Source organism: Mobula birostris, unplaced genomic scaffold (assembly GCF_030028105.1).
Source record: "Mobula birostris isolate sMobBir1 unplaced genomic scaffold, sMobBir1.hap1 scaffold_319, whole genome shotgun sequence".
Taxonomy (NCBI): domain Eukaryota; kingdom Metazoa; phylum Chordata; class Chondrichthyes; order Myliobatiformes; family Myliobatidae; genus Mobula; species Mobula birostris.
This window is the reverse complement of record NW_027276252.1, coordinates 390,023-415,897: the sequence shown is the minus strand read 5'-3', so window position 1 is coordinate 415,897 and position 25,875 is coordinate 390,023. Positions and strand designations below refer to the sequence as shown.

General features: G+C 48.7%; 1 protein-coding gene across 3 annotated transcripts in view; it reads right to left on the bottom strand.

Moving 5' to 3' along the window:
• The window catches only part of LOC140192950 (kin of IRRE-like protein 1), a 210,838-nt gene that overhangs the window by 179,868 nt on the left and 5,095 nt on the right, over positions 1-25,875 (bottom strand). The window contains exon 1 of one of the 3 annotated variants that reach the window (XM_072250422.1): positions 13,934-14,315. The exons of 1 other annotated variant lie outside the window; for it this stretch is intronic. In XM_072250422.1, coding sequence (XP_072106523.1) covers positions 13,934-13,982 — 49 coding nt within the window. In that variant the 5' untranslated portion in view covers positions 13,983-14,315. Of the gene's footprint in view, positions 1-13,933; positions 14,316-25,875 lie in introns of those variants that run through there. One more of the 3 variants, XM_072250423.1, reaches the window with a different exon arrangement.

Below are 25,875 nucleotides of genomic sequence, written 5' to 3'. Positions count from 1 at the left end.
CCCAGGGTAGGGGGAGAAAGTGGTTGGGAACACTCTTCCCCAGGGTAGGGGCAAAGAGGATGGAAACACTCATCCCTAGGGTAGGGGGAAGGTGGATGTGAACAGTCTTCTTCAGGGTAGGGGCGAAGGTAGATGGGAACAGTCTTCTCCAGGGTAGGGGGAAGGTGGATGGAAAGTCTTTTCCCCAGGGTAGGGGAGCGTCAGGTAGGGAGGGAGGGTTTGATAATAGGAGGGAGTGGGTTTGGAGAGGAGAAGGATGTGCAAAGAGAAAGGGTAGGGAGTGAGGTGGGAGAGGGAAGTAGGGAGGGAAAGGGGAGGGAGAGGGGAAGGTGAGGGGAGGGAAGAGGAGATGGAGAGGGGAGGGTGTGGGGAGAGGAAGGGTGGGTGAGGGGAGGGAGAGTAGAGGAGAGGGAGAGGAGAAGGAAGGGGGAGGGAAGGGAAAGGGGAGGGGAGGGAGAGGGGAGGGAGAGGGGAAGAAGTGAGGAGGGGGAGGGATAAAGGGTGGGAATTGAGAGGGAGAGAGGTGAGAGTGGAGAAGAGGGGATGGAGTATGGAGGGAGAGGGAAGGAATGTGGAGGGAGAGTGGAGAGGGGAAGGAGGAGAGGGAGGAGGGAAGGAGGAGAGCCAGGGAGGAAGAAGGAGAGGCAGGGAGGAAGGAGGGAAGCAGGAGAGAGAGGGGAGGAAGAGGGGAGGTAGGGGAGGGAGTGGGAATGGTGAGGGGAGGGAGTGGGATGGAGAGGCAAAAGGGGAAGGTGAAGTTGTAGGAAGGAGGAGGGAGTTGAGACGAAGGGAGTGGGGAGGGGAGGGGAGGGGAATGTAAGTGGAGGGAAAGGGGAGGGGAGGTTGAGGGGAGGGAGGGTGGAGGGAGATGAAAGGAAGTCAGAGGAAGTGGGGAAGGATAAAGAGAGGGAGTTGCAAGGGAGAGTGCCGGGGACTGAGGGGAGCAAGGGGGAGGGGAGGGGAGGTGGCGAGGAAGGAGAGGAGAGGGAGGGGGAGGGAGAGGGGAGGGAGAGGGGAGGGAGAGGGGAGGGAGAGGGGAGGGAGAGAGAAAGGAAAGAGAAAGGAGAAGGGAGGGAGTGGATAGAGTGGAGGGAATAGCGAGGAGAGGGAGTGGAGAGAGGAGGTCAGTCTGGAGAGAGGGGAGAGGGGAGGGAGAGGGTAGGTGGAGAGGAGGGTGCAGGGATTGGCGAGGGAGAGGGGAGAGGGAAGGGGGTGGAAAGGAAGAGAGAGGTGAGATAGAGGCGAGAGGAGAGTGAAAGTGGATGGTGTGGAATGGAGGAAAGGGAGAGGGGAGAGGGAATGGGGAGAGTGGAGGGAGAGGGGCGAGAGTGGAGGGAGAGGGGAGCAAGTGGGGTTGAAGAAGGGACGGAGAGGAGAGGAAATGAGAGCGGGGTCTGAGGAGAAGGGAGCAAGAAGGGAGGAAATTGGGAGAGGGGTGGGAGAGGGGAGGGAGAGGAGAGGAGGGGGAGGGGAGCAAGAGGGGAGGGAGTGGGGAGGGTGAGGGGAGGGAGTGGAATGGCTGAAAGGTGGAAGTGGAGGGAGGTGGCAGGGAGAGGGGAGTGGGGAGGGAGTAGTGCGGGAGTGGGGTGGGAATGGGGAGGGAGGAGTGAGGGAATGGGGAGGGAGCAGTGAGGGAATGGGGAGGGAGAGGGAAGGGAGTAGGGAGGGAGAGGGAGGGAATTGGGAGGGAATGAGGAAAAGGAGGAAGGGGAGAACGTGGGGAGGGAGTGGAAGGGAGTGAGAGCGAGAGAGGAGGGGAGAAAGAGGGAAAGGAGGGTGGAAGGAGAGAGTAGGGAGAGAAGAAGGGGGTGTGTAAGGAGGGAGTGGAGAGTGAGAGGGGAGCCAACCCGAGGTATGAGGGAGTGTGATGGAGGGGTAAGGGAGGGGTCTGAGGGATAAGGTTTGGAATGATGCATGAGCAAGTGGGTAGGAGTAGGTAGGAGGGATAAGAGAGGGGTCTGAGGGATGAGGTTTGGAATGATGCATGAGGGAGTGGATGGGAATGGGTAGGAGGGAAAAGAGGGGGGTCTGTGGGATGAGGTTCAGATGGATGCATGAGGGAGTGGGTGGGAGTGCGTTGGAGCGATGAGAGGGATCTGAGGAATGAGGTTTGGAATGATGCATGAGGGAGTTGGTGGGAATACATAAGGGGATGTGGGTGTAGGGTGGGAGTGCATAGGAGGGCTGAGGGAGTCAGTAGGAGTGATGAAGTTTGGGACAGAATTATGAGGGAGCATGGAGGATTAAGGGTGTGAGTAGGAGGGATGAGAGGGTGGGAAGGAGGGATGGGGGTGGGTAGGAGAGATAAGAGATTGGGACAGAGGGATGAGGGAGTGGGTAGGAGAGTTGAGGGAGTGGGACAGAGGGATAAGAGAGTGGGACGGAGGGATGAGGGAGTGGGTAGGAGGGATGAGGGGGTGGGTAGGAGGGATGAGGGGGTGGGTAGGAGGGATGAGGGGGTGGGTAGGAGAGTTGAGGGAGTGGGACAGAGGGATAAGAGTGGGAAAGAGGGATAAGAGAGTGGGAAAGAGGGATGAGGGAGTGGGTAGGAGAGTTGAGGGAGTGGGACAGAGGGATAAGAGAGTGGGACGGAGGGATGAGGGAGTGGGACGGAGGGATGACGGAGTGGGTAGGAGGGACGAGGGGTGGGTAGGAGGGATGAGGGAGTGGGTAGGAGGGATGACAGAGTATAGGGAGTGTGTGAGATGTTTGATATTCACAGACAGACTGACTCCATGTGCTTACATTTCCTAGTTCTGCTGCCTCGGGAGAATCAGCTCTTGACACACATTGCCCTCATTCCTCTGGGCTGAATCAGACTGCTGGAGGCGTTCACATCTCTCTCCAACCCTTCCTCACTACACAAGCCTTGAGCAGAGAATGAGAAGCATGAAGCATCAGCCCCTCATTCCCGCTGCCCCACGCACTCAGACCACGGCTTCTCTTCCACCTCAGTGTTGTGTCCTCAATTTCCGTGACAGCCAACAACCCAGCCCCCTCTTGCAGGGTAGTACTGAGGGGTAATGAGGGGACAGATGCAGAACCTGGGGAGGGTGTGGAAAGTGATTCCAGGATAGAGAGTGAGAAGCGGTGGAACTAAAAGTGATGGGTTGGTTCTGTGGGAGCACAGAATGTGGAGAGGGTGGGGGGGGGGGTGTGGTGTAATAAGACCAGGGTTGTGGATGAGAATGCACTCTGGGGAGGGGTGTGAGGGGAACACGGTATACATGGGGGTAAGGGGTGGATGGTGATGGTCTAGGAAAGCTGCTGGGGTGGGGGGCTCTCAAAGGGGACAGTGAACTGATGGCATGACAGCCAGAACAGACCAGATGGGCCAAATGGCCTACATCAGATATTGGAGAGGCTGGTGACTGACAGTGAAGAGGTGTTGTCATCACAACAAGTATTCATAATTAACTTAATGTTAAATGACACCTAAATCTCAATACTCTGCTGAATTTTATCATCTCCTTTGATTAAGATAGACCAATTAAGCACCAGATGAGGCTCTTTCTGGCTCTCACTCCCTCATCCTCCCTCTCCCCAATCTCTCCCTTCCTTTCCTTTCCCCTACCCTCTCTCTCCCACTGTCTCACCCTCCATCTCCCCTCGTCCTCCCCCTCCCTCGTCCTCTCCCTTCCTCATCCTCTCCCTCTCCAACTCTCTCTTCTCCCTCCCCTCCCTTTCCCTCTCCCTTCCTCTCCCTCAGCCTGCCTCTCCCCAATCTCTCTCCCACTCTCCCCTTCCCTTCCTTTCCCCTACTCCCCTCCCACTGTCTCCCCCCTCGTCCTCTCCCTCTGTCTTCTCCCTCCCCTCCTCTCCCCCTCCCCTGTCCTCTCCCTCCCTCTCCTTCTCCAACTCTTTCTCCCTCCAACTCTTTCCTCCCTCTCCCTCCCTGACCCTCTCCCTCTCTCTCCTCCACCCTCTATCTCTCTCTCACCCTCTCTTTCTCCTCCCATCTCCCCCTCACTCACCCCTCCCCTTTCCTACTCCCACTCTCCCCTACCTCTCATCTCCCCATTTCCCCCTCCCCCATTTCTCCTCCCTCTCCCATTTCTCCTCCCTCTCCCCCTCCCTCCCCCTCTCCCTTCCCCTCACCCTCCCCTCTCCTTGTCCCCCTCAACCCCTCTCCCCCACTCCCCCACCCCCACCCCTCTACCTTCCTCCCCCTCTCTCTCTCTCTCTCACCCTTCCTCTCCTCCATCTCCCCCTCCCCCCTCCCTATTTCTCCCCCTCCATCCCTTTCCCCCTTCACCTCCCTCTTACTCTCTCTCCCCCTCTCCAACTCCCTCTCAACCCATGAGAGATCATAAGACATAGGAGCCAAATTAGGGCATTAGGCCTATCAAGGCTGCTCTACCATTCAATCATGGCTGATTCTTTCTCCCCTCCTCATTCCCATTCCCCAGCCTTCTCCCCATAACCATAGATGCCGTGTCCAATCAAGAACTTATCAAGCTCTGCCTTAAATACACCCATGTACCAGGCCTCCACAGCTGCCTGTGGTAACAAATTCACCAGCCTCTGACTGAAGAAATTTTTCTGCATCTCTATTTTAAATAGACAACCCTCTATCCTAAGGCTGTGTCCTCTTGTCCTAGACTCCCCCTTTATTGGAAACATCCTTTCCACATCTACTCTGTCTGGTCCTTTAAACGTTTGAAAGCTTTCAGTGAGATCACCCCTCATTCTTCTAAATTCCAGCGAATACAGACCCAGAGCAATCAAAGTTCCTTGTATGATAACCCTTTTATTCCTGGAATCATCCTTGGGAACCTCATCTGAATTCTCTCCAATGGCAACACATCTTTTCTTCAATAAGTAACCCAAACTGTTCAAGATACTAAAGGTGAGGCCTCACCAGTGCCTTATAAAGCCTCAGCATCACATCCATGCTCTTGTATTCTAGACCTCTTGAAATGAGTGCTAACATTGCATTTGCCTTCCTCACCACTGACTCAACCTGCAAGTTAACCTTTGGTGTATTCTGCACGAGGACTCCCAAGTCCTTTTGCATCTCAGGTTCTTGGATTTTCTTCCCTTTTAGAAAATAGTCTGCACATTTGTTTCTACTCCCAAAGTGCATGGCCATGCATTTTCCAACATTATATTTCATTTGCCATTCTCTTGGCCATTCTCTTAATCTGTCCAAGTCCTTTTGAAATAACCAGAGAGGAGGTGATTTCACTCAGGTCCACTGCCTGAGTAGAAAAGGAAGCAGAGAGTCACGGCAGCATAATACAGTTTTGACCAGCAACCAATCCATGTTTGAGATTGATTAGCAAGGGCAAATTAAAGGAAGACAGGGCAAGCACAGCGGCCGTCGTCTGAGTGGACAGAGTCAGACTGGTGATCTTGAGGCTTTAGCTCTTCAAGGCTTCAGTGAAGAGAGGCTTCAGTCAGAGGAAGTAATGAAAAGGAAAAGCTCCAGGTTAAGTTTTTTTCCTTTCACTTTTTTACATATACTCAGCTAAGACAGTAGAGAGGCCAGGCAGGATAGTTGAATGCTCCTCTTGCGGGATGTAGGAAGGCAGGGAGACCTCCAGTGTCCCTGACCACTACAGCTACAAGAATTGCATCCAGCTGCAGCTTCTAGCAATCCTCATTAAGGAGTTGAACCTGGAACTGGATGAACTATTGAACTGCATGATCATTTAGGAGGCTGAAGGGGTGATAGATTGGACCTATAAGGGGGGTAGTTACACCCAAGGTACAGGACACAGGAAACTGAATGACAGTCAGGAAGGGGAAAGGGATTGGGGAGTGAATTGCACAATACCCCCGTGCTCATCTCCCTCAACAATAGGTAAATTGCTTTGAATAATTTTGGAGGGTGGGGGGGGGGGGGGGACCTAACAGTCACAGTGGTCAGGTCTCTGGCACTGTGTCTCCCTCTGTGAGTCAGAGGGAAGGCCAGAGAGAGGCACGTTCTGATTTGTTTGTTAGGAGAATGGACAGGAGGTTCTATGGGCAAGAACAAGATTCCCGGACGGTTTGTTGCCTCCTGGGTGCCAGGTCCCGGGACATCTCGGATCGAGTCTTTAGTGGGAGGATGAAGAGCCAGAGGTCGTGGTCCATGTAGGTACCAATGACAAAGGTAGGATGAGTGACGAGGTTCTGCATTGGGAGTTCTGGGAGTTAGGTGCTAAGTTAAAGGGCAGGGCCTCCTGGCCTTCCCTCTGGTCTCATATTGCTACCTGTGCCATGTACTAGAGAGGCTAGACCTAGGAAAATTATACAGTTTAATACGTGGCTAAGGTGTTGGTGTAGGAGAGAGAACACAAGATTTTTGGGTCAGTGGGCTCTCTTACAGGGAAGATAGGACCTGCTCAGAAGGGACGATTTGCACCTGAGGGGGACTAATATCCTAGTGGGAAGATTTGTTAATGCTACATGGTGGGGTTTAAACTAGAGTTGCAGGGGGATGGGAACCAGAGTGCCAGAACAGCTAATGAACAAGTTGTGGAGGCAGATGCTGGTAAGACCTCAGACATATTTAGGAGTCATAACGTTGAGCATGGGACTAGTGACCTGAGCATTATTTTTCAATGTAAGGAATATCGTAGGAAAGGCGGATGAGCTCAGTGCATGGATCAACACTTGGAATTATGATGTTGTAGCCATTAGTGAGACTTGGTCAGGAGGGTCAGGACTGGCAGCTCAGAATTCCAGGGTTCCATTGTTTCAGACATGACAGAGCGGGAAGGATTAAAGGAGGAGAGGTGACATTACTAGTCAGGGAAAATGTCACAGCAAAGCTCCATCAGAACAGACTGGAAACCTCGACTAATGAGACGTTATAGGTGGAACTGAGAAATAAGAAAGGTATGACCATATTAATGATGCTATATTACACCATCCAACAGTCCTAGGAATTGAGAGGAATAACTCTGTAGAGATCGCAGGCTGTTGCAAGAAATATAATGTTGTTAGAGTAGCTAATTTTAACTTTCCACATATTGACTGGGATTCAATACTGTAAAAGAACTAGATGGGACAGGAGTTGTCAATTCTGTTCAGGAAATTTTCCTTCATCAGTACGTAGATGTCCCAACGAGAGAGTGTGCAATACTGAACCTGCTATTAGGGAATGAGACAGGGCAGGTGACAGAAGTTTGTGTAGGGGGACATTTGCAACCAGTGACCACAATGCCATTAGTTTCAAAGTAAATATGCAAAGGTTGAGATTCTAAATTGGAGAAAGGCAAACTTTGATGATATTAGAAATGATCTGGCAAGTGTGGATTGGGACAGGCTGTTTTCAGGCAAAGGTGAGTTTGGAAAGTGGAAGGAGCTCAAAAACTAAATGTTGAGAGTACAAAGCTTGTATGTGCCTGTCAAAATAAAAGGTAAGGATAATAAGTGTAGGGAAGCTTCATTTTCAAGAGATACTGAGGTCCTGGTTAAGAGAAAAAGGGAGGTGAATAAGAGGGATAGGCAAGTAGGAACAAATGAGGTGTTTATGGAGTGTAAGAAATGCAAGAGAACACACAGAAATCAGGAGGGCTAAAGGAAGGCACAAAGTTGCTGTAGCAGACAAGGTGCAGAATCCCAGGGGATTCTACAAGTATGTTAAGAGCAAAAGGATTTAGAGACACAGTTGGTCCTCTAGAAGAACAGATGTGTGGAACCAAAACAAATGGGGGAGATCTTAAATGCATACATTACGTCTGTATTTACTTGGGAGACAGATACGGAGTCTATAGAAGCGAAGCAAAGCGGCATCAACTTCATAGACCCTGTCCAGATTACAGAGGAGGAGGTGTTTGCTACACTGAGGGAAACCAGGGTGGATAAATCCCCAGGGCCCGACAACTTGCTCCCTTGGACCCTACAGGAGGCAAGTCAGAAATTGCCAGGGCCCTAGAAGAGATATATAAATCATCCTTAGCAACAGGAGAGGTACCAGAGGATTGTAGGATAGTCAGTGTTGTTCTGCTGTTTGAAAGAAGGCTCTAAACATTAAAAAGAAAATTATTGGCCTGTGAATCTGATATCAGTTGTGGGAAAGATATTGTAAGGTATTCTAAGAGACCAGATATATAAGTATTTGGATAGACATGGAGTGATTAACGATTATCAACATAGTTTTGTGCATGATAAGTCATATCTAACCAACCTTAAAGAGTTTTTTGAGGAAGTTACCAGGAAAGTGGTTGAAGCAAAGGCAATAGATGTTGCCTCCATGGACTTTCACAAGGCATTTGACAAAGCTATGTGTGCGAGGCTGGTCAGGAAGGATCAGTCGCTCAGCATTCAGGATGAGGCAGTAAGTTGGATTAGACATCGGCTTTGTGGGAGAAGCCAGAGAGCGTAGTAGAGGGTTGCCTAGCAGACTGGAGGCCTGTGACTAGTGATGTACAACAGGGATCAGTGCTGGATCCTTTGTTGTTTATGACCTGGATGATAATGTGGTTAATTGGATCAGCAAATTTGCGGATGACACCAAGATCGGGGGTGTAGTGGACAGTGAGGAAGCTAGAAAAAGGGCTTAAATATGGCAGATGGAACTTAATGCAAACAATTGCAAGGTAGGTCCTACACAGTGAACGATAGGGACTAAGCAGTATGGTAGAACAAAGGGGAGGGAGGGAACATCGACTCAGACTGTGAGAGGCCTGCGTTGGGCATTTTCATGCCTTACATGGTGCAGATTGGAAGTCTGTGTGGGGCGCCACTCCTTGCACAGACGCTAGAGCAATGTGTGATTAAGTGCCTTGCTCAAAGACACAAAACATGCTGCCACAGCTGAGGCTTGAACTAGCGACCTTCAGATCACTAGACGAACGCCTTAACCACTTGGCCATGTGCCCAACACAAAGGGATCAAAGGGATCTGGGAATACAGGTCCATGGTTCTTTGAATGTGGCATCACAGGCAGGTGGGGTCAGAAATAAAGCTCTTGGCACATTGGCCTTCATAAATTAATGTATTGAGCACAGAAGATGGGATGTTATGTTGAAGTTGTGACAGACGTTGGTGAGGCCTAATTTCGAGTATTGTGCCCAGTTTTGGTCACCTACCTACAGGAAACAAGGTTGAAAGAGTGCAGAGAAAATTTACAAGGATGTTGCCAGGACTGGAGGACCTGAGTTATAAGGAAAGATTGAATAGGTTAGGACTGTATTCTTTAGAACATGGAAGATTGAGAGGAGATTTGATACAGGCATACAATATTAAGGGGGATTTAGATAGGGTAAATGCATGTAGGCTATTTCCACAGAGGCTGGTTGGGACTACAACTGGAGTCATGGCTTAAGAGAGAGAGGTGAAAACTTCAAGGGAAACATGAGGGAAAACATCTTTACTCAGAGGATTGTGAGAGTGTGGAATGAGCTGCCAGCACAAATGGTGCATGTGAGCTTGACTTGAACACTCAAGAGAAATTTGAATAGGTATATGGATTTGGTTTTCATGGATTTTGGCGTGGACTAGGTGGTACAGCCATTTCCTGTTGCTGCACTTCTCTGTGACTCCCTTGCCCTCTCTACCCCCTGTCTCCCCTTCTCCCCCTTTCCCCTTCTCCCCTTCCCCTTCTCCCCCTCTCCCTCCTCCTCCACTCTCCCTCACTCCTTCTCCATCTCAATCTCCCTCTCCTCCATTCTCCCTTCCTCTCCCCTCCTCCCCTTTCCCTCACCCCTTCTTCCTCTCTATGTTCTCTCCCTCTCCCTCCCCTTCCCCTTTTCCACATCCTCATTCTCTCCCCTCTCTCCCCTGTCCTTGCTCTGTCTCCCCTCTGTCTTTCTCCCTCTCCCTTTCTCTCACCCTCTGTCCCTCCCTTTCTTTCCAGCTCTGACAAAGTGCTGCAGGAACTGAGTGGTTCAGGCAACATCTAAGGAGGAAAATGAATAGTCAACATTTCAGGTAAAAATCTCTCCCTCCCTTTCTCCCCTTCTCTTACCCACCCCTCTAGATAGATAGATAGATATACTTTATTGATCCCGAGGGAAATTGGGTTTCGTTACAGCCGCACCAACCAAGATTAGAGCTCTCTGTCACTCTTCCCTCTTTCTCTCTCCACATGGCCCCCTATCATTCTCCCCGCAAGACCCTGCCCCAGATTCACTCCACAGAGGGACCCTGAAATCCAAACTAACCGTGTTGTGGGAGCACCATCTTGTTGGGAGAGGTGAAGGGAGAGGTGAAGAGAGAGGGTTGATGAACAAGGCTGGTGAGGGAGGGGCAATCACTATCTGTCTGGGGAGATAGAACTAAGGGAAGTCTGTAATTTTAACTCTCCCAGTCTCTGTCTCTCTCTCCCCCCCCCCCCACCTCCCCTGCTCTCCCTCTCTCTCCCTCTCTCTCTCTCTCTCTCTTTCTCTCTATCTCAGGAAACACTGACTCCTGACATTACTCCACCCCAGGCCTCTGCCCCAGACCGAGGCTCAGTGCGTAAAGTGTGGTGATCTTTGCCTGGGGGCTGGATCTACTGGTCAACCCACACAATCTGTTTCACAGGGCAGATCCAATTTAAGGAGAATGGGCAAGGAGTTAAAGTCAATGAATCTGCCTCTACCTCCACAAGCTCCCTGCTTTCTGAGGCAGTAAACTATCCGCCCATGCCCAGCTCTCCCTCTTCTCTCCTGCCTCTCGTCCAGATCTCCCTCCCTTCTCCTGCCTCTCATGATTCCCAGAGAATGGAATGTGCAGAATTTCCTGCCAGGCTCCTCCTCTGCCTGCCGGTAACCCAGGGCAACCCTGGCCTCTCTCAGAGCAGGCCGAGGACAGCAGGGTGAAGTATTGGTGGGGCAGAGGTTCAGATGGGAGTTGGAGGCTAGGGTGGTCACAATCCACAGGAGCCCGCACCCTTTCATTATACATTCTCGTACCTCATCTCTATTTGCTGGGTCTCCTCACCTCTGTTTCTATCTCTTTCTCCTTCCCCTTGTTCTTACCCTGATTCCTCCTTTTCTCTCTCCTGCTTCCCCCTTCCTCTCTGCACCCTCTTTCCCCATGACCCCTCCCTCTCTGCCCCTTCCCTCTCTTCTCCCTCTGCTTACACAGTTGCTCTTTCTGTTCTATCTTCTCCCTCTCTCTCTCATCTCTCCCTCATCTCTCCCTCTCCCACTCTCTCTCTCTCCCCGTTTATGCCACACCATTGCTCTCCACTATTGACAAGCCATGCCACTTTCATCTCACTACTCTTTGAAGGCCCTCATTGTTCAATTAGTCAGGATATCCAGGCAACACAAATAGAAGATGGTTCCTGATCCCCAAAGCCATGAGGGCTGAAGGACTGGGCTAGGAACGTGGCTGACTGGAAGGGGAAGGCACACGCAGAAGGCAGGTAACATGGTGAACTTAGTACACAGTAGCCACTCGTGCTTAGCTGAAGCATCGAAGACAAGACCAGGAAATGAAGCTGAGAGCAGGGGCTGTTACTGTCCCTGACTGGGGTTTCTGCAAAAGATAGGGAGGGGTGCAGAAACACATTGTGCAGGAGATCAGGTTTAAACTTGAGTCTCTGGAGCCGTGACATAGAGGCTCTACACACTACTTCTCTGGGTCGCAGACTTATTTTCAAAAGAACTGGAAAATCAAAGCAAAATTAAATATGCATTTGGCTTATTTTGTACTTCCTTCAAAAGTGACAGGCCATTCTCCACATTGCCTCTCTGTGTCTGTCTAAATGTCTCTGACACTTCCCCTGGCAGTGTGTCTCACATATCAACTCCTCTGTGTAAAACAACTTCCCCTTTCAATCTCCTTCCTGTCATCATAAATCTCTGCCCTCCCGTTTTTGATATCTCTATGATGGGGAAGAGATTATATTGGCTATACCTACACCTCTTACATAATTCACCATACTGGTGAATCTCCTCTGCATAGTCCCCAGTGCAACCACATTCGTCCTCTCACAAGTTTTCCAAGGGCAGCCTAATCAGTGTTCTGTACCACTGAAACATAACATCCCCACATTTGTATTCCATGCCCAACTTGTGAAATCAGAAACCCCTGCTATGGACCCATGTTGCCACTTTCAGTTTATCAACCTTCCTTGGAGCCCTACTATTTACTCTACATGTCTTACTCCTATCTCGCTTCCCAAAATGTATCACCTCACACCTGTCTGACAACTTTCTATTGAATTTATATCCCACTGTAGTCTTAGCAACCTTCCTTGCTATTCTCAATACTGCCAACTTTCATGTCATCCACAAAATTACAAATAATTCCTCTACATTCACAAACACAAGAGGTTCTGCAGATGCAGAAATCCAGAGTAATACACTCAAAATCCTTCAGGAACTCAGCAGGTCAGGCAGCATCTATAGAATTGGATAAAGAGTCAATGGTTTGGGCAGAGATCCTTCATCAGACCTCAACCCAAAACATCAACTCTTTATTCCTTTCCATAGATCCTACCGGACCTGCTGAGTTCCTCCAGCATTTCACTGTGTTATCCCACATTCATATTCAAGTTGTTGATGTGACATACAGCAACCAACAGTGAAGGTTCCAGTACCAATCTCTACAGTATACCATCAGTCCCTGCATGCAACGACCCTCTGCCACTCTTCATCAGGCAACCCTTAGATGCTATGTGCCGTGATCTTCTGAAGCGGCCCTCCATGCCATGCAGCACTTGTCAAATATTTTACTAAAGTCCATAGAGATATCTCCTATCACAGCTGAAAGACAGGGAGAGGCAAACACCACTAGTCTACAAATTATGACATCAAACATCAATTCAAGCTTCTCATCACACGGGTCAGACCCAGAGTGCAGCTCCCTCTGCACTGTCCCATCACACACTCCCAGGACACGGGTCAGACCCAGAGTGAAGCTCCCTCTACACTGTCCCATACACTCCCAGGGCACAAGTCGGACCCAAAGTGAAGTTCCCTCTAAACTGTCCCATCACGCACTCCCAGGGCATGGGTTAGACATAGAGCGAAGCTCCCTCCAAACTCTCCTAGGACACAGTTCAGAGTAAAGCTCCCTCTATGCTGTCCCATTACACACTCCCAGAACATGAGTTAGATATAGTGATCACAGGAACACTGTAAACTGGGAGAGGTAGTAATGAGGGAGCACCAGAGGGTGGGTAAAATACTGAGGAAGCTCCTAAACCCAGCTGAAAATTTGAGGGAGAACCTGGCAGGAAGAGGGAGCTCTAGATTGCCGCTGTTCTCTTTTTAGACTGGGGGTTTACTGATCTCCTCAAAGATCCCCAAAACCCTCATGGCAAAGGGGTGGTCTCCCCAATCCCATTGTAAAATTGTTCACCATGTTGACTGAAACACATGACCGCGGCCTTGTTCTCATCTCTGCGGAGGAATCTTGTTATGCACGCAGTTGCATTTATACATTCAAACAGGGCCTACATTCCATGAAGGCTCTTGTAAGTATTGAAGTATTTTTGGGATGTCGTGGGGCAATTCAAGGGGCTACATCAATTTCATAAGTCCTTTTCCCGGGTGAAGGGTTAATTCCCTGTCCACTCCAAGGGCAGTAGATGCTAGGAGAACAGAAGTCAGAGACTGATCAGAAAATGTGCAGATATGGGGATGGGGGTGGCAGTAAGTGAGAAAGAGAGGAGGGAGAGAGAGATAGAGGGGAGAGAGAGGGAGAGAGAGAGCAAGAGAAAAGGGGAGAGAAACTAAGTGACAGAATGAAAAGGAAAGGGAGAGAGAAAGAGAGTGAACGAGAGAGAGAGAGAGAGAGAGAGAGAGAGAGAGAGAGAGAGAGAGAGAGAGAGAGAGAGAGAGAGAGAGAGAGAGAGAGAGAGAGAGAGAGAGAGAGAAATGAAGCAGTAACTGGAGAAAGTGCCAGAGAGAGTTCAGTAAGGACTGGAAAGAGGGAGGGACAGGGAATGTGATGGTGGGATGGAGAGAGTGGAACCCAATGACAGCCAGAAGCATGGGGACTGAAAGTAGATGAAGACTAGGGTGGGGAGAAGGAGTTAGAAAGTTGGTTTCCTTCTTCCTACCTGCAGTGGTGGTTCCGAAGCAGAGGATCCAAATCACAGAGCGAAACATTTCTTGTTACAATCCTCAGTTGGGTGGGTGGGGAAGGGAGTGGTGGGGATGGGGGTTGGGGTTGGGGTTGGGTATGAGGGTAGGGAGGGTAGAAGAGGGGGAGGTAGACAGAGAGCAAGAAAGAAAGCAAGACGGAACGTTCCTGGCAGGAAGTGCTGGAATTTCAGGCAGTCTCCAGGAAAATGAGACTGAGAGAAGGGAAAAAAAAAGTAATTTTTTTGGGGGGGATTAGCAGGGGATGGGAGGACTGTGCCACTGTGGACAGAGAGAAGGGGTGTGATGCAGTGAAGTTATCTGGTCCCGCACAAAAGCTTCTTTTCTCTCTCACTCAGTCACCACCCCCTTCTCAGTTCCTCACACTCCTCTCCCCCACCCCCACAGACCTCGCTCCCCAGCCACTGCGAGAGGGAGGGTTGAGGTTTATGTCTGCAACTGCGGGGTAGTTTAATTCACAGTCTTTGTGGGGCATGGGGGCAGAAGGAGATTGTTTACTTGGCTTTGATTTACAACCCCTTTCCCCAACCCCCCACCCCCACTCTTCCCGCTCTAATCGTGCTGATGTGGAATGTGAGTGGATTCAGCAGAGATCCAGTCCCAGCCCGTCACAGAGAGCGAGAGAGAAAGACACACGCAGGCTGAATCTGACCACAGAAACAGAGAGAGGAGGGGAGGCACAGAGGGACAGAGGGGCGATAGGGTGAGATAAGGAGGGAAGTGGGAGGAGGGACATGACAAAAGTGAGAGTGAGAGGTGTGTTGTGGGGGTGTTCGGGGAGAGGGAGAGAGCAGGAGATAGAGAAAACAACAGACACACACACGCACGATTAATTGACTTTCCGTTTCTGAGAAAGAAACAGAGATGGAGGGGGTCGGAGGTGGGGAAAGGGACCAGAAGGTGTACAGAGAGGAAAGCCGGTGGGGGGGGGGGAGGGAGACCGGGGACGGGGGAATGACGGCAGGGAGGGAGAAGGCGACAAAGTGGGTGGGATGACAGAGGATGGAGGAAGCGATGAAAAGCTGGGAGGGAGGGTGAGGGGCAAAGAGAGAGGAGGGGAAGAGAGGCTGGGGGGAGGGGGAGGGGGAGGGGCAAGAAGAGAGAGGGGGAAGCAGGGTGAGGAGGGAGGGAGTTTGGGAGGAGAGGGATGAAGGCAGGAGGAAGGTATGAGGCAGAGAGGACGGAGGTGGGGTAAGGGAATAGTAGTTGAGGGAAGCACAGGGGGAGGGATTGGGAGAGGGAAGGGAAAGGGGACGGGAAGTAGTAGGAGTGGAGAGGGATGTGGAATGGCAAATGGGAAAAAGGAGGAGGGGAGGGGAAGGAGGAGAAGAAGGAGGTGGAGGGGAGAATGGGGAGTAGGGGGAAGGGAGGTGAAGAAGGGGGAAACTGAGGGAAGTGATGGGGATTGGAGGAAAGGGAGTGGAGGGGAAGGACAGGGTGTAGAGGGAAGGGCAGTGGTGAAACTGGAGAGGGATCAAAGGAGGTTCACAAAAATGATTCCAGGATTGAATGGCCTGTCACATGAAGAGTGTTTGATGGCTCTGGGCCTGTATTCACTGGAATTCAGAAGAATGAGGGGAGACTCCATTAAAATCTATCAAATGGTGAAAGTCCTTGATAGAGTGGATGTGGAGAGGATGTTTCCTTTGGTGGGAGAGAATAAGGCCAGAGGACACATCCTCCGAATAGAGGGGCATCCTTTTAGAATGGAGATTAGGAAGAATCTCTTTCGCCAGAGAATGGTGAGTCTGTGGAGTTCTTTGCCACAGGTGGCTGTGGAGGCTAAGTCTTTATGTGTATTCAAGAAAGAGGTTGATAGATTCTTGATTGGTCAGGGCATGAAGGGATACAGGGAGAAGACAGGAGATTGGGGCTGAGAGGAAAATTAGATTAGTCATGATGAATTAACAGAGCAGACACAATGGGCCAAATGGCCTAATCCTGCTCCTATAGATTATGGTCTTATCATCTCATAAAAAGGAGAGAGGAAGGACTGAAGAAGAGGGAGGGAAGGGAAAGGAGATGGGGTGTTGAAGGTGGAGAGAAATGGAGGCAGTGTGAGAGGAGGGAAGGAAGAGAGAGGGGTCGAAGGTGGAGGAGATGAAAAGGGAGGGGAGGGGAAGAGGAGTGTGACGGGAAAGCAAAACAAGGGATTGCGGAGGGGAGGGAGAGGAAGGTTCTGAGGGGAAAAGGGGGGAGGAGAGGGAGGGAAGGGGAGAGGCGTGGAAGGAGGAGTGGAGGGAAAGGAGAGGCAGAAGAAGGGTTGGCAGGGAGGAGGGGTGGGAGGAAGGTGGGGAGATGCGGGAAGAGGGGTGGGAGTTAGGGGAGAGGAAGGGTGGGAGGGAGGGGGAGAGAGGTGGTGGGAGGGGTGGGAAGAGGGGAGAGGCATGAGGGGATTGAGAGAGTGTGGGAGGGAGGAGGGGAGGGAGTGGGGAAGAGGCAAGAGGAGAGGAATGGGGAAAGGTGAAAGGCGGGGTGGGTGGGAGGAGTTGTGGAAGGGAGGAGGGGAGAGGGAAAGATGGAAGGAGGGGTGGGAGGAAGAAGGGGAGCTGTAAGAGGAAGGAGAAAAGAGGCAAAGGGGAGTGGGAGGGAAAAGGAGAGAGGCAAGGAAAGCGGTGGAAGGGAGATGGAGGTGAGGGAGGAAGGAGGGAGAGGCAGGAGGATGGGTGGGAGGTATGGGAGAGAGGGGGAGGTGGGGACTGGAGTTAAATGATGGGATGGAGCAGGAAAGAGGGGGACGGATGAAGGATGGGAGGGAGGAGGGGTGGAAGGCAGGAGTGAGGAGGCAAGAGGAGGGATGTGAGGGAGGAAGGGTGGAAGGGAGGAGGGTTGGGAAGAAAAGGGATGGGGGCGGAGGAGAGAGGCAGTAGGGAGGGTGGGAGGAGGGTGAGGCAGAAGGAAGGGATTGAGGGAATAGTGTGGGAGGGAGGAGGGGAGAGATGGGAGTATTAGTGGGAGGAAGGAAGGGAAGAGGGAAGAGGCAGGAGAAGGACCATACCATAGAAACTACAGCACAGAAACAGGCCTTTTGGCCCTTCTTGGCTGTGCCGAACCATTTTCTGCCTAGTCCCACTGACCTGCACACGGACCATATCCCTCCATACACCTCCCATCCATGTATCTGTCCAATTTATTCTTAAATGTTAAAAAAAGAACCCGCATTTACCACCTCGTCTGGCAGCTCATTCCATACTCCCACCACTCTCTGTGTGAAGAAGCCCCCCCCCTAATGTTCCCTTTAAACTTTTCCCCCCTCACCCTTAACCCATGTCCTCTGGTTTTTTTCTCTCCTTGCCTCAGTGGAAAAAGCCTGCTTGCATTCACTCTATCTATACCCATCATAATTTTATATACCTCTATCAAATCTCCCCTCATTCTTCTACGCTCCAGGGAATAAAGTCCTAACCTATTCAACCTTTCTCTGTAACTGAGTTTCTCAAGTCCCGGCAACATCCTTGTAAACCTTCTCTGCACTCTTTCAACCTTATTTATATCTTTCCTGTAATTTGGTGACCAAAACTGAACACAATACTCCATATTCGGCCTCACCAATGCCTTATACAACCTCATCATAACATTCCAGCTCTTATACTCAATACTTCGATTAATAAAGGCCAATGTACCAAAAGCTCTCTTTACGACCCTATCTACCTGTGACGACACTTTTAGGGAATTTTGTATCTGTATTCCCAGATCCCTCTGTTCCACTGCACTCCTCAGTGCCTTACCATTAACCCTGTATGTTCTACCTTGGTTTGTCCTTCCAACATGCAATACCTCACACTTGTCAGTATTAAACTCCATCTGCCATTTTTCAGCCCATTTTTCCAGATGGTCCAAGTCCCTCTGCAGGCTCTGAAAACCTTCCTCACTGTCTACTACACCTCCAATCTTTGTATCATCAGCAAACTTGCTGATCCAATTTACCACATTATCATCCAGATCATTGATATAGATGACAAATAACAATGGACCCAGCACTGATCCCTGTGGCACACCACTAGTCACAGGCCTCCACTCAGAGAAGCAATTCTCTACCACCACTCTTGGGCTTCTTCCATCGAGCCAATGTCTAATCCAATTTACCACCTCTCCATGTATACCTAGCGACTGAATTTTCCTAACTAACCTCCCATGCGGGACCTTGTCAAAGGCCTTACTGAAGTCCATGTAGACAATATCCACTGCTTTCCCTTCATCCACTTTCCTGGTAACCTCCTCGAAAAACTCCAACAGATTGGTCAAACATGACCTACCACGCACAAAGCCATGTTGACTCTCCCTAATAAGCCCCTGTCTATCCAAATGCTTGTAGATTCTGTCTCTTAGTACTCCCTCCAATAACTTACCTACTACTGACGTTAAACTCACCGGCCTATAATTTCCCAGATTACTTTTCGATCCTTTTTTAAACAACGGAACAACATGAGCCACTCTCCAATCCTCCGGCACTTCACCCGTAGACAGCGACATTTTAAATATTTCTGCCAGGGCCCCCGCAATTTCAACACTAGTCTCCTTCAAGGTCCGAGGGAACACTCTGTCAGGTCCCGGGGATTTATCCACTTTAATTTTCCTCAAGACAGCAAGCACCTCCTCCTTTTCAATCTGTACAGTTTCCATGGTCTCACTACTTGATTCCCTCAATTCCATAGATTTCATGCCAGCTTCCTTAGTAAATACAGACGCAAAAAACCTATTTAAGATCTCCCCCATTTCCTTTGGTTCCGCACAAAGCCGACCACTCTGATCTTCAAGAGGACCAATTTTATCCCTTACAATCCTTTTGCTCTTAATATACTTGTAAAAGCTCTTTGGATTATCCTTCACTTTGACTGCCAAGACAACCTCATGTCTTCTTTTAGTCCTCCTGATTTCTTTCTTAAGTATTTTCTTGCACTTCTTATACTCCTCAAGCACCTGATTTACCCCCTGTTTCCTATACATTTCATACAACTCCCTCTTCTTCTTTATCAGAGTTGCAATATCCCTTGAGAACCAAGGTTCCTTATTCCTATTCAATTTGCCTTTAATCCTGACAGGAACATACAAACTCTGCACTCTCAAAATTTCCCCTTTGAAGGCTTCCCACCTACCAATCACATCTTTGCCAGAGAACAACCTGTCCCAATCCACGCTTTTTAGATCCTTTCTCATTTCTTCAAATTTGGCCTTCTTCCAGTTCAGAACCTCAACCCTAGGACCAGATCTATCCTTGTCCATAATCAAATTGAAACTAATGGTGTTATGATCACTGGAACCAAAGTGCTCCCCTACACAGACTTCCGTCACTTGCCCTAATTCATTTCCTAACAGGAGATCCAATATTGCATCCCCTCTAGTTGGTCCCTCTATATATTGATTTAGAAAACTTTCCTGAACACATTTTACAAACTCTAAACCATCTAGACCCTAACAGTATGGGAGTCCCAATCAATGTATGGAAAATTAAAATCCCCTACCACCACATCTTTATGTTTCCTGCAGTTGCCTGCTATCTCTCTGCAGATTTGCTCTTCCAAGTCTCATTGACTATTGGGTGGTCTGTAATACAATCCCAGTAATGTGGCCATACCTTTCCTGTTTCTCAGCTCCACCCATAAGGACTCAGTAGACAAGCCCTCTAATCTATCCTGCCTGAGCACTGCTGTAATATTTTCCCGAACAAGCAATGCTACTCCCCCACCTTTCATTCCGCTGCCTCGATCACATCTGAAACATCGGAACCCTGGAATATTAAGTTGCCAGTCCTGCCCCTCCTGTAGCCAAGTTTCACTAATTGCTACAACATCATAATTCCACGTGTCAATCCACGCCCTCAACTCATTCGCCTTCCCCGCAATACTCCTAGCATTGAAATATATACACCTCAGAAGATTTTTACCACCACTCACAACCTTTCTATCAGTGGATTTGCTTAAACTTTCAACATCATTTATTTTCACCCCAGCCACACTGTCAGCTCTGGCACTCTGGTTCCCATCCCCCTGCAAATTTAGTTTAAAGCCTCCCCAATAGCACTAACAAACCTCCCTGAAAGGATATTGGTCCCCCTGTGGTTCAAGTGTAACCCGTCTCTCTTGTACAGGTCCCACCTGCCCCAGAAGAGGTCCCAATGATCCTGAAATCTGAAACCCTGCCCCCTACAAGAAGCATGACGGGGGATCCCATTGAAACCTTTTGAATGTTGAAAGGTCTAGGAAGGGTAGATGTGGAAAGGACTTTTCCTATGGTAGGGGAGTCTAGGACAAGAGGGTACAGCCTCAGATTAGAGGGGTGTCCATTTAAAACAGAGACGTGGAGAAATTTCTTTAGCCAGGTGGAGGTGAATTTGTGGAATTTGTTACCACAGGCAGCTGTGGAGGCCTGGTCATTGGGTGTTTTTAAGGCAGAGATTGATAGGTTCTTGATTGGACACAGCATCGAAGGTTACAGCGAGAAAGCTGGGGAATAGGGTTGAGGGGGGAAAAATGGATCAACCATGATTGAATGGCAGAGCAGACTCGATGGGCCAAATGGCCTAATTCGACTTCTTTATCTTTTGGTCTTATGATTATTAGTGATGAACTGTCAATTACCAATCGATGCTAGCATGGTTCCGGTGGACTGAAAAACTGCAACTGTCACTTCACTCCTCAAGAAGGGAGAGAGGCAGATAAAAGTAAATTATAGGCCAGTTAGTCTCACAACATGCTGGAGGAACTCAGCAGGTCGGGCAGCATCCATGGAAAAGATCGGTCGATGTTTCGGGCTGGAACCCTTCATCAGGACTGTAGAGGGAAGGGGCAGAGGCCCTATAAAGAAGGACCGATCTTTTCCACGGATGCTGCTTGACCTGCTGAGTTCCTCCAGTGTGTTGTGAGTGTTGCTTTGATCCCAGCATCTGCAGATTATTTTGTGTTAGGCCAGTTAGTCTGACCTCAGTGGTTGGGAAGATGTTGGAGTTGACTGATAGGCAGAAGGGCAGGTTGCCTTGAGGGAACAGAAAGGTTACAGGAGGACTTAGACAGATTAGGACAGATGGGCAAAGAAGAGGCAGTCGGAATACAGTGTCAGGACGTGTATGGTCATCCAATTAGGTAGAAGAAATAAAAGCTTAGAGTATTTTCTAAATAGAGAGAAAATTTGAAATTCTGAGGTGCATAGGGACTTGGGAGTCCTCGTGCATGATTCCCTGAAGGTTAATTTACAGGCTGAGTTGGTGGTGAGGAACTTGAATGCAACATTAGCATTCATTTTGAGAGTACAAGAACATAAGAGCAAGGATGTAATATTGAGGCTTGGTAAGGCACTGGCGAGGCCTCACTTGGAGTAATATGAGCAATTGTGGGCCCCTTATCTAAGAAAGGATGTGCTGACATTGGAGAAGATTCAAAGGAGGTTCACAAAAATGATTCCAGGATTGAAGGGCTTATCATATGAGAAGCACTTGTTGGCCTTGGGCTTCTATTCACTAGAATTCAGAAGAATGAGGGGGCTTCTTATTGAAACCTATCGAATGTTGCAAGGCCTTAATAATGTGGATATGGAGAGGATGCTTCCTCTGGTAGGGCAGTCTTGGACCTGAGGACACAACCTCAGAACAGTGGGATGTCCATTCAGAACAGAGATGAGGAGGAATTTCCTTCGCCAGAGGGTGGTGAATCTGTGGAATTTGTTGCCACAGGTGCCTGTGGAGGCCAAGTCACTGGGTTTATTGAAAGCAGAGGTTGATAGGTTCTTGATTAGCCAGTGCATGAAAGGTTACGGGGAGAAAACAGGAAATTAGGGCTGAGAGAAATATTGGATCAGCCATGATGAAATGGCTGAGCAGATTCGATGGGGCAAATGGCCTGCTTCAGCTCCGATATCTTATGGAAGTGGAGGGAAGGTGGAAATGGGAGGGGCAGGGAGAGGGACAGATAAGGATAAGGGAGGTGAGGCAGGTGAAGGAAGGAAGTGGTAGTAGGAGGGGGAAGTCAGGGAGGGGGATGGAAGGAAGGGAAGAAAGAAGGAGGTAGTAGGGGAGGGGGAGGGGAAAGAGATGAGGAAGAAGAGAGTAGGGAATGGGAAAGGGAAGCAGATGGAAATCAGAGAGTCAGTGAGCAGGGAGGGGTGGGGTTGGGAGAGGGAATGGAAAGAATTAGTGTCCGTACAGAACAATTACAGGTTGACCTAAAGATTGTGATCCAGAGTTTCAGATATACAAAGAATTAGATAGACAGTAGTGCACAGGGAGATGGTGGGGGAGGCAGGAAATTGAAATAGAGTGAAAGGATAGAGAGAAAAACAAGAACAGACAAAAAAACAGAAAAATAAGGACAATGGAAGAAAGGGAGAGGGGGCAGAGAGATAATCAGACAACCCCAGTCTGAGTCCTGTCCCTCCAATCCAGTACAGCTGACCAACCAACTCCTCTCCAGCCCTGAGAGGGTCACAAAAACCCCAGCATGGAACCCATCATCCACAGCAACCACTTAAACCATCATCATCATCATCATCAGGTGCCCTGCCATGCTGCCTTTCCTTTCTTCATCTTACTTATTGCATTACGAACTTCAGATTTTAAAATACTTGGCCCTTCAATGTTCTTCTTAATTTCTGATTTTTCACCTCGATCGTCTTCAAACAATTCTTGAATATACTCAGTCCACCTGTTCATAATCTCATCTTTTTCCATGATAATGGTACCGTCCTTTGCTTTCAAACATTCACCTGAAGAACAGAGGGGCTTTTTACCAGTGATTTTCTTGATTTGTTGATGTATGCTTTTTGGAGCAATAATAGGGATCTTTCTAGTTGTTCACATTCCTGGTTTAACCTTTCTTCTTTGGCTTTTTGACATAAGCTTTTAACTTCTTTATCTAAGAACTTACACCATACACATGTTAATTCAGTTTCCTTCTTCCCACACTAATCTCACCTATGCCCCCCTACACCCCTCCCTGTCTCCATAATCCCCTCTGGTCCTTGCGCCCCGCTCCATCACTGTCACCCTCTCCAGCCTCTAAACCATTCCCTGTCTCCATAATACCCTCCAGTCCCTACACCCATCCCCATTTCTTCACCCTCTCCAGCCCCTACACCCCTCACTGTCTCTATTACTCCTTCCAGTCCCTACACCCTCCCTGATTCTGTAGCATTATCTTGTTCCTACACCATTCCCCACTGGTGTTCAGCTGGGACCAAAGATTCATTGGAAAGGGCCAATAAAAATAACACAAGTGCAAGAGGAGCAGCCATTCTTTTGAGTGTGCCAGTTTTAGAGTGGCTTTGGCTCATCAGGTGATGATGATAGATCATTTCGGATCTCCCCCTTCCCCTCCCACTTTCAAATCTCTTACTATCTCTTCTTTCAGTTAGTCCTGACGAAAGGTCTCGGCCCGAAATGTCGACTGTACCTCTTCCTATAGATGCTGCGGCGATTTTTATGTTTGTTGCTTGAAATTCCAGCATCTGCAGATTTCCTGGTGTTTGCGTTTCTAATCCAGTTTACTACCTCATCCTGAATGCCGAACGACTGAAACTTATTCACCAATCTCCAATGTGGGCTCTTGCCTTACAACATGTAAACAACATCTACTGCCTTGCTTTCATTGGCTTTCCTGGTAACATCCTTGAAAAACTCTATAAGATCTGTAAAACATGATCTACCATGCACAAAGTCACGCTGACTGTCCTTAATCAGTCCATGTCTATCCAAATATTAATATATCTGATCCCTTAGAATTACTTCCAATAACTTTCCCACAACTGATGTCAGGCCTATAATTTCCTGATTTATGTTTAGAGCCTTTTTTAAACAGCAGAACAACATAAGCTATTCTCCAATCCTCTGGTATCTCTCCTGATGCTAAGGATGTTTTAAATATCTCTGCTAGGGCCCCGGCAATTTCTGCACTTGCATCTCGTAGGGTTCGAGGGAACACCTTGTTAGGCCCTGGGGATTAATCCACTCTGATTTGTCACAGGGTAGCGAACATCTCCTCCTCTGTAATCTGTACAGGGTCCATGAAGTTGATGTTCAAAGTTCAGAGGCTCAAAGTACAAAGTAAAACTTATTATCTGAGTACTTAATATACATGTCACCACATACAATCCTGAGATTCCTTTACTACAGGCATCCTTAGCAATCTACAGAACAGTAAATATAAACAGGATCAATGGACAACAAACTGTGAAGATATCAATAGAAAATTTATCGCACAACACAGGCCCTTTGGCCCACAAAGCTGTGCCCTTCAGCCCACAAAGAAATAAAAATAAACAACAAGCACGAAATAACACGATAAGAGAGTCCTTATATGGGTGTAGTTATTCCCTTTTGTTCAAGAGCATGATGATTGAGGGGTAGTAATTGTTATTGAACCTGGCGGTGCAAGTCCTGATGTATCTTCTACCTAATGGTAACAGTGAGAAAAGAGCATGGCCTGCATGATGAGGATCTCTGATAATGGATGCTGCTTTCCTCTGACAATGTTTCATGTAGATGTGCTCAATGGTTGGGAAGGTTTTACCTGTGATGTATTGCCAAATCAATCCACTATCTTTTGTAGAATTTTCCACTCAAACGCCCATACTAGGCCATAATGCAACCAGTCAGAACACTTTCACCACACATCTATAGAAGTTTGCCAAGGTCTTGATGACATGTCGAACCTCCACAGATTCCTGAGGAAGTAGAGGCACTGCTGTGCTTTCTTCACAATTATATTTATATGATGGGTCCAGGACAGGTCTTCTGAGATAGTGACACCCAAGATTTTAAAGTTACTGACCCTCTCCATCTCTGTTCCTCTAATGATTACTGGCTATGGACCTCTGGTTTCCCTCTCCTGAAGTCTACAATTAGATCCTTGGTTTTATCGGGATTGAATGAGAGGGTGCTGTTATTACACCACTCACCCAAGTTTTAATCTCCCTCCTGTATACTGATTCATCACTCCCTTTAATGCAGCCCACAACAGTGATGTCATCAGCAAACTTGTACGTGGCGTTGGGCTGTACTTAACCACACAGTCAGAGGTGTAAAGCAATTAGAGCAGGAGGCTAAGTACACATCCCTGTGGTGCTGCTGGAGATTGTGGAGGAGATGCTTTGCCATTCCAGACTGACTGGGATCTGCAAGTGAGGAAATCCAGGATTCAATTGCACAAGGGGGTATTGAGCCCAGGTCTTGGAGTTTACGGATAGTTTTGAGGGGATGATGGTGTTAAATGCTGAGCTGTAATCAATAAAGACCATCCTGATATATGAATCTTTATGTCCAGGTGTTCTAGGGTTGTTTGAAGTGCCAGCAAGGAGGCATCAACTGTAGACCTGTTGCTTCAATAGGCGAATTGAAGTGGATCCAAGTCGCCACTCAAACAGAAGTTGATATGCTTCAACACCAGCCTCTCAAAACATGTCATTACTGTGGATGTACTCTAAGTGCCACTGGGCAATAGTCATTTATACAGGTTCCTACGATCTTCCTGGGTGCCAGTATGATTGAAGTCTTCTTGAAGCACACACTGCCAGAGCAAGTTGTCTGTATCCCTCTCCTGGGTAAATACAGATGCAAAGAATGCATTTAAGATTGCCCATCTATTTTGGCTCCATACATGGATTACCACTCTGTTCTTCCAGTGGACCGATTTTGTCCCTAGCAGTCCTTCTGCTCTTAAGGTATCTGTAGAATCCTTCACCTTGTCTACTAAAGCAACTTTGTACCTCCTTTTAGCCTTCCTGATTTCTCTCTTAGGAGTTCTCTTGCATTGCTTGTACTCCATAAGCACACATTTGTTCCTCCTTGCTATGCACCTCCTTTTTTTCTCTTAACCAGTGCCTCACTATCTCTTGAAAACCAAGATTCCCGACATTCTTTACCTTTTATTCTGACAGGCACATATAAGCTTTGTACTCACAAAATTTGAAAGCT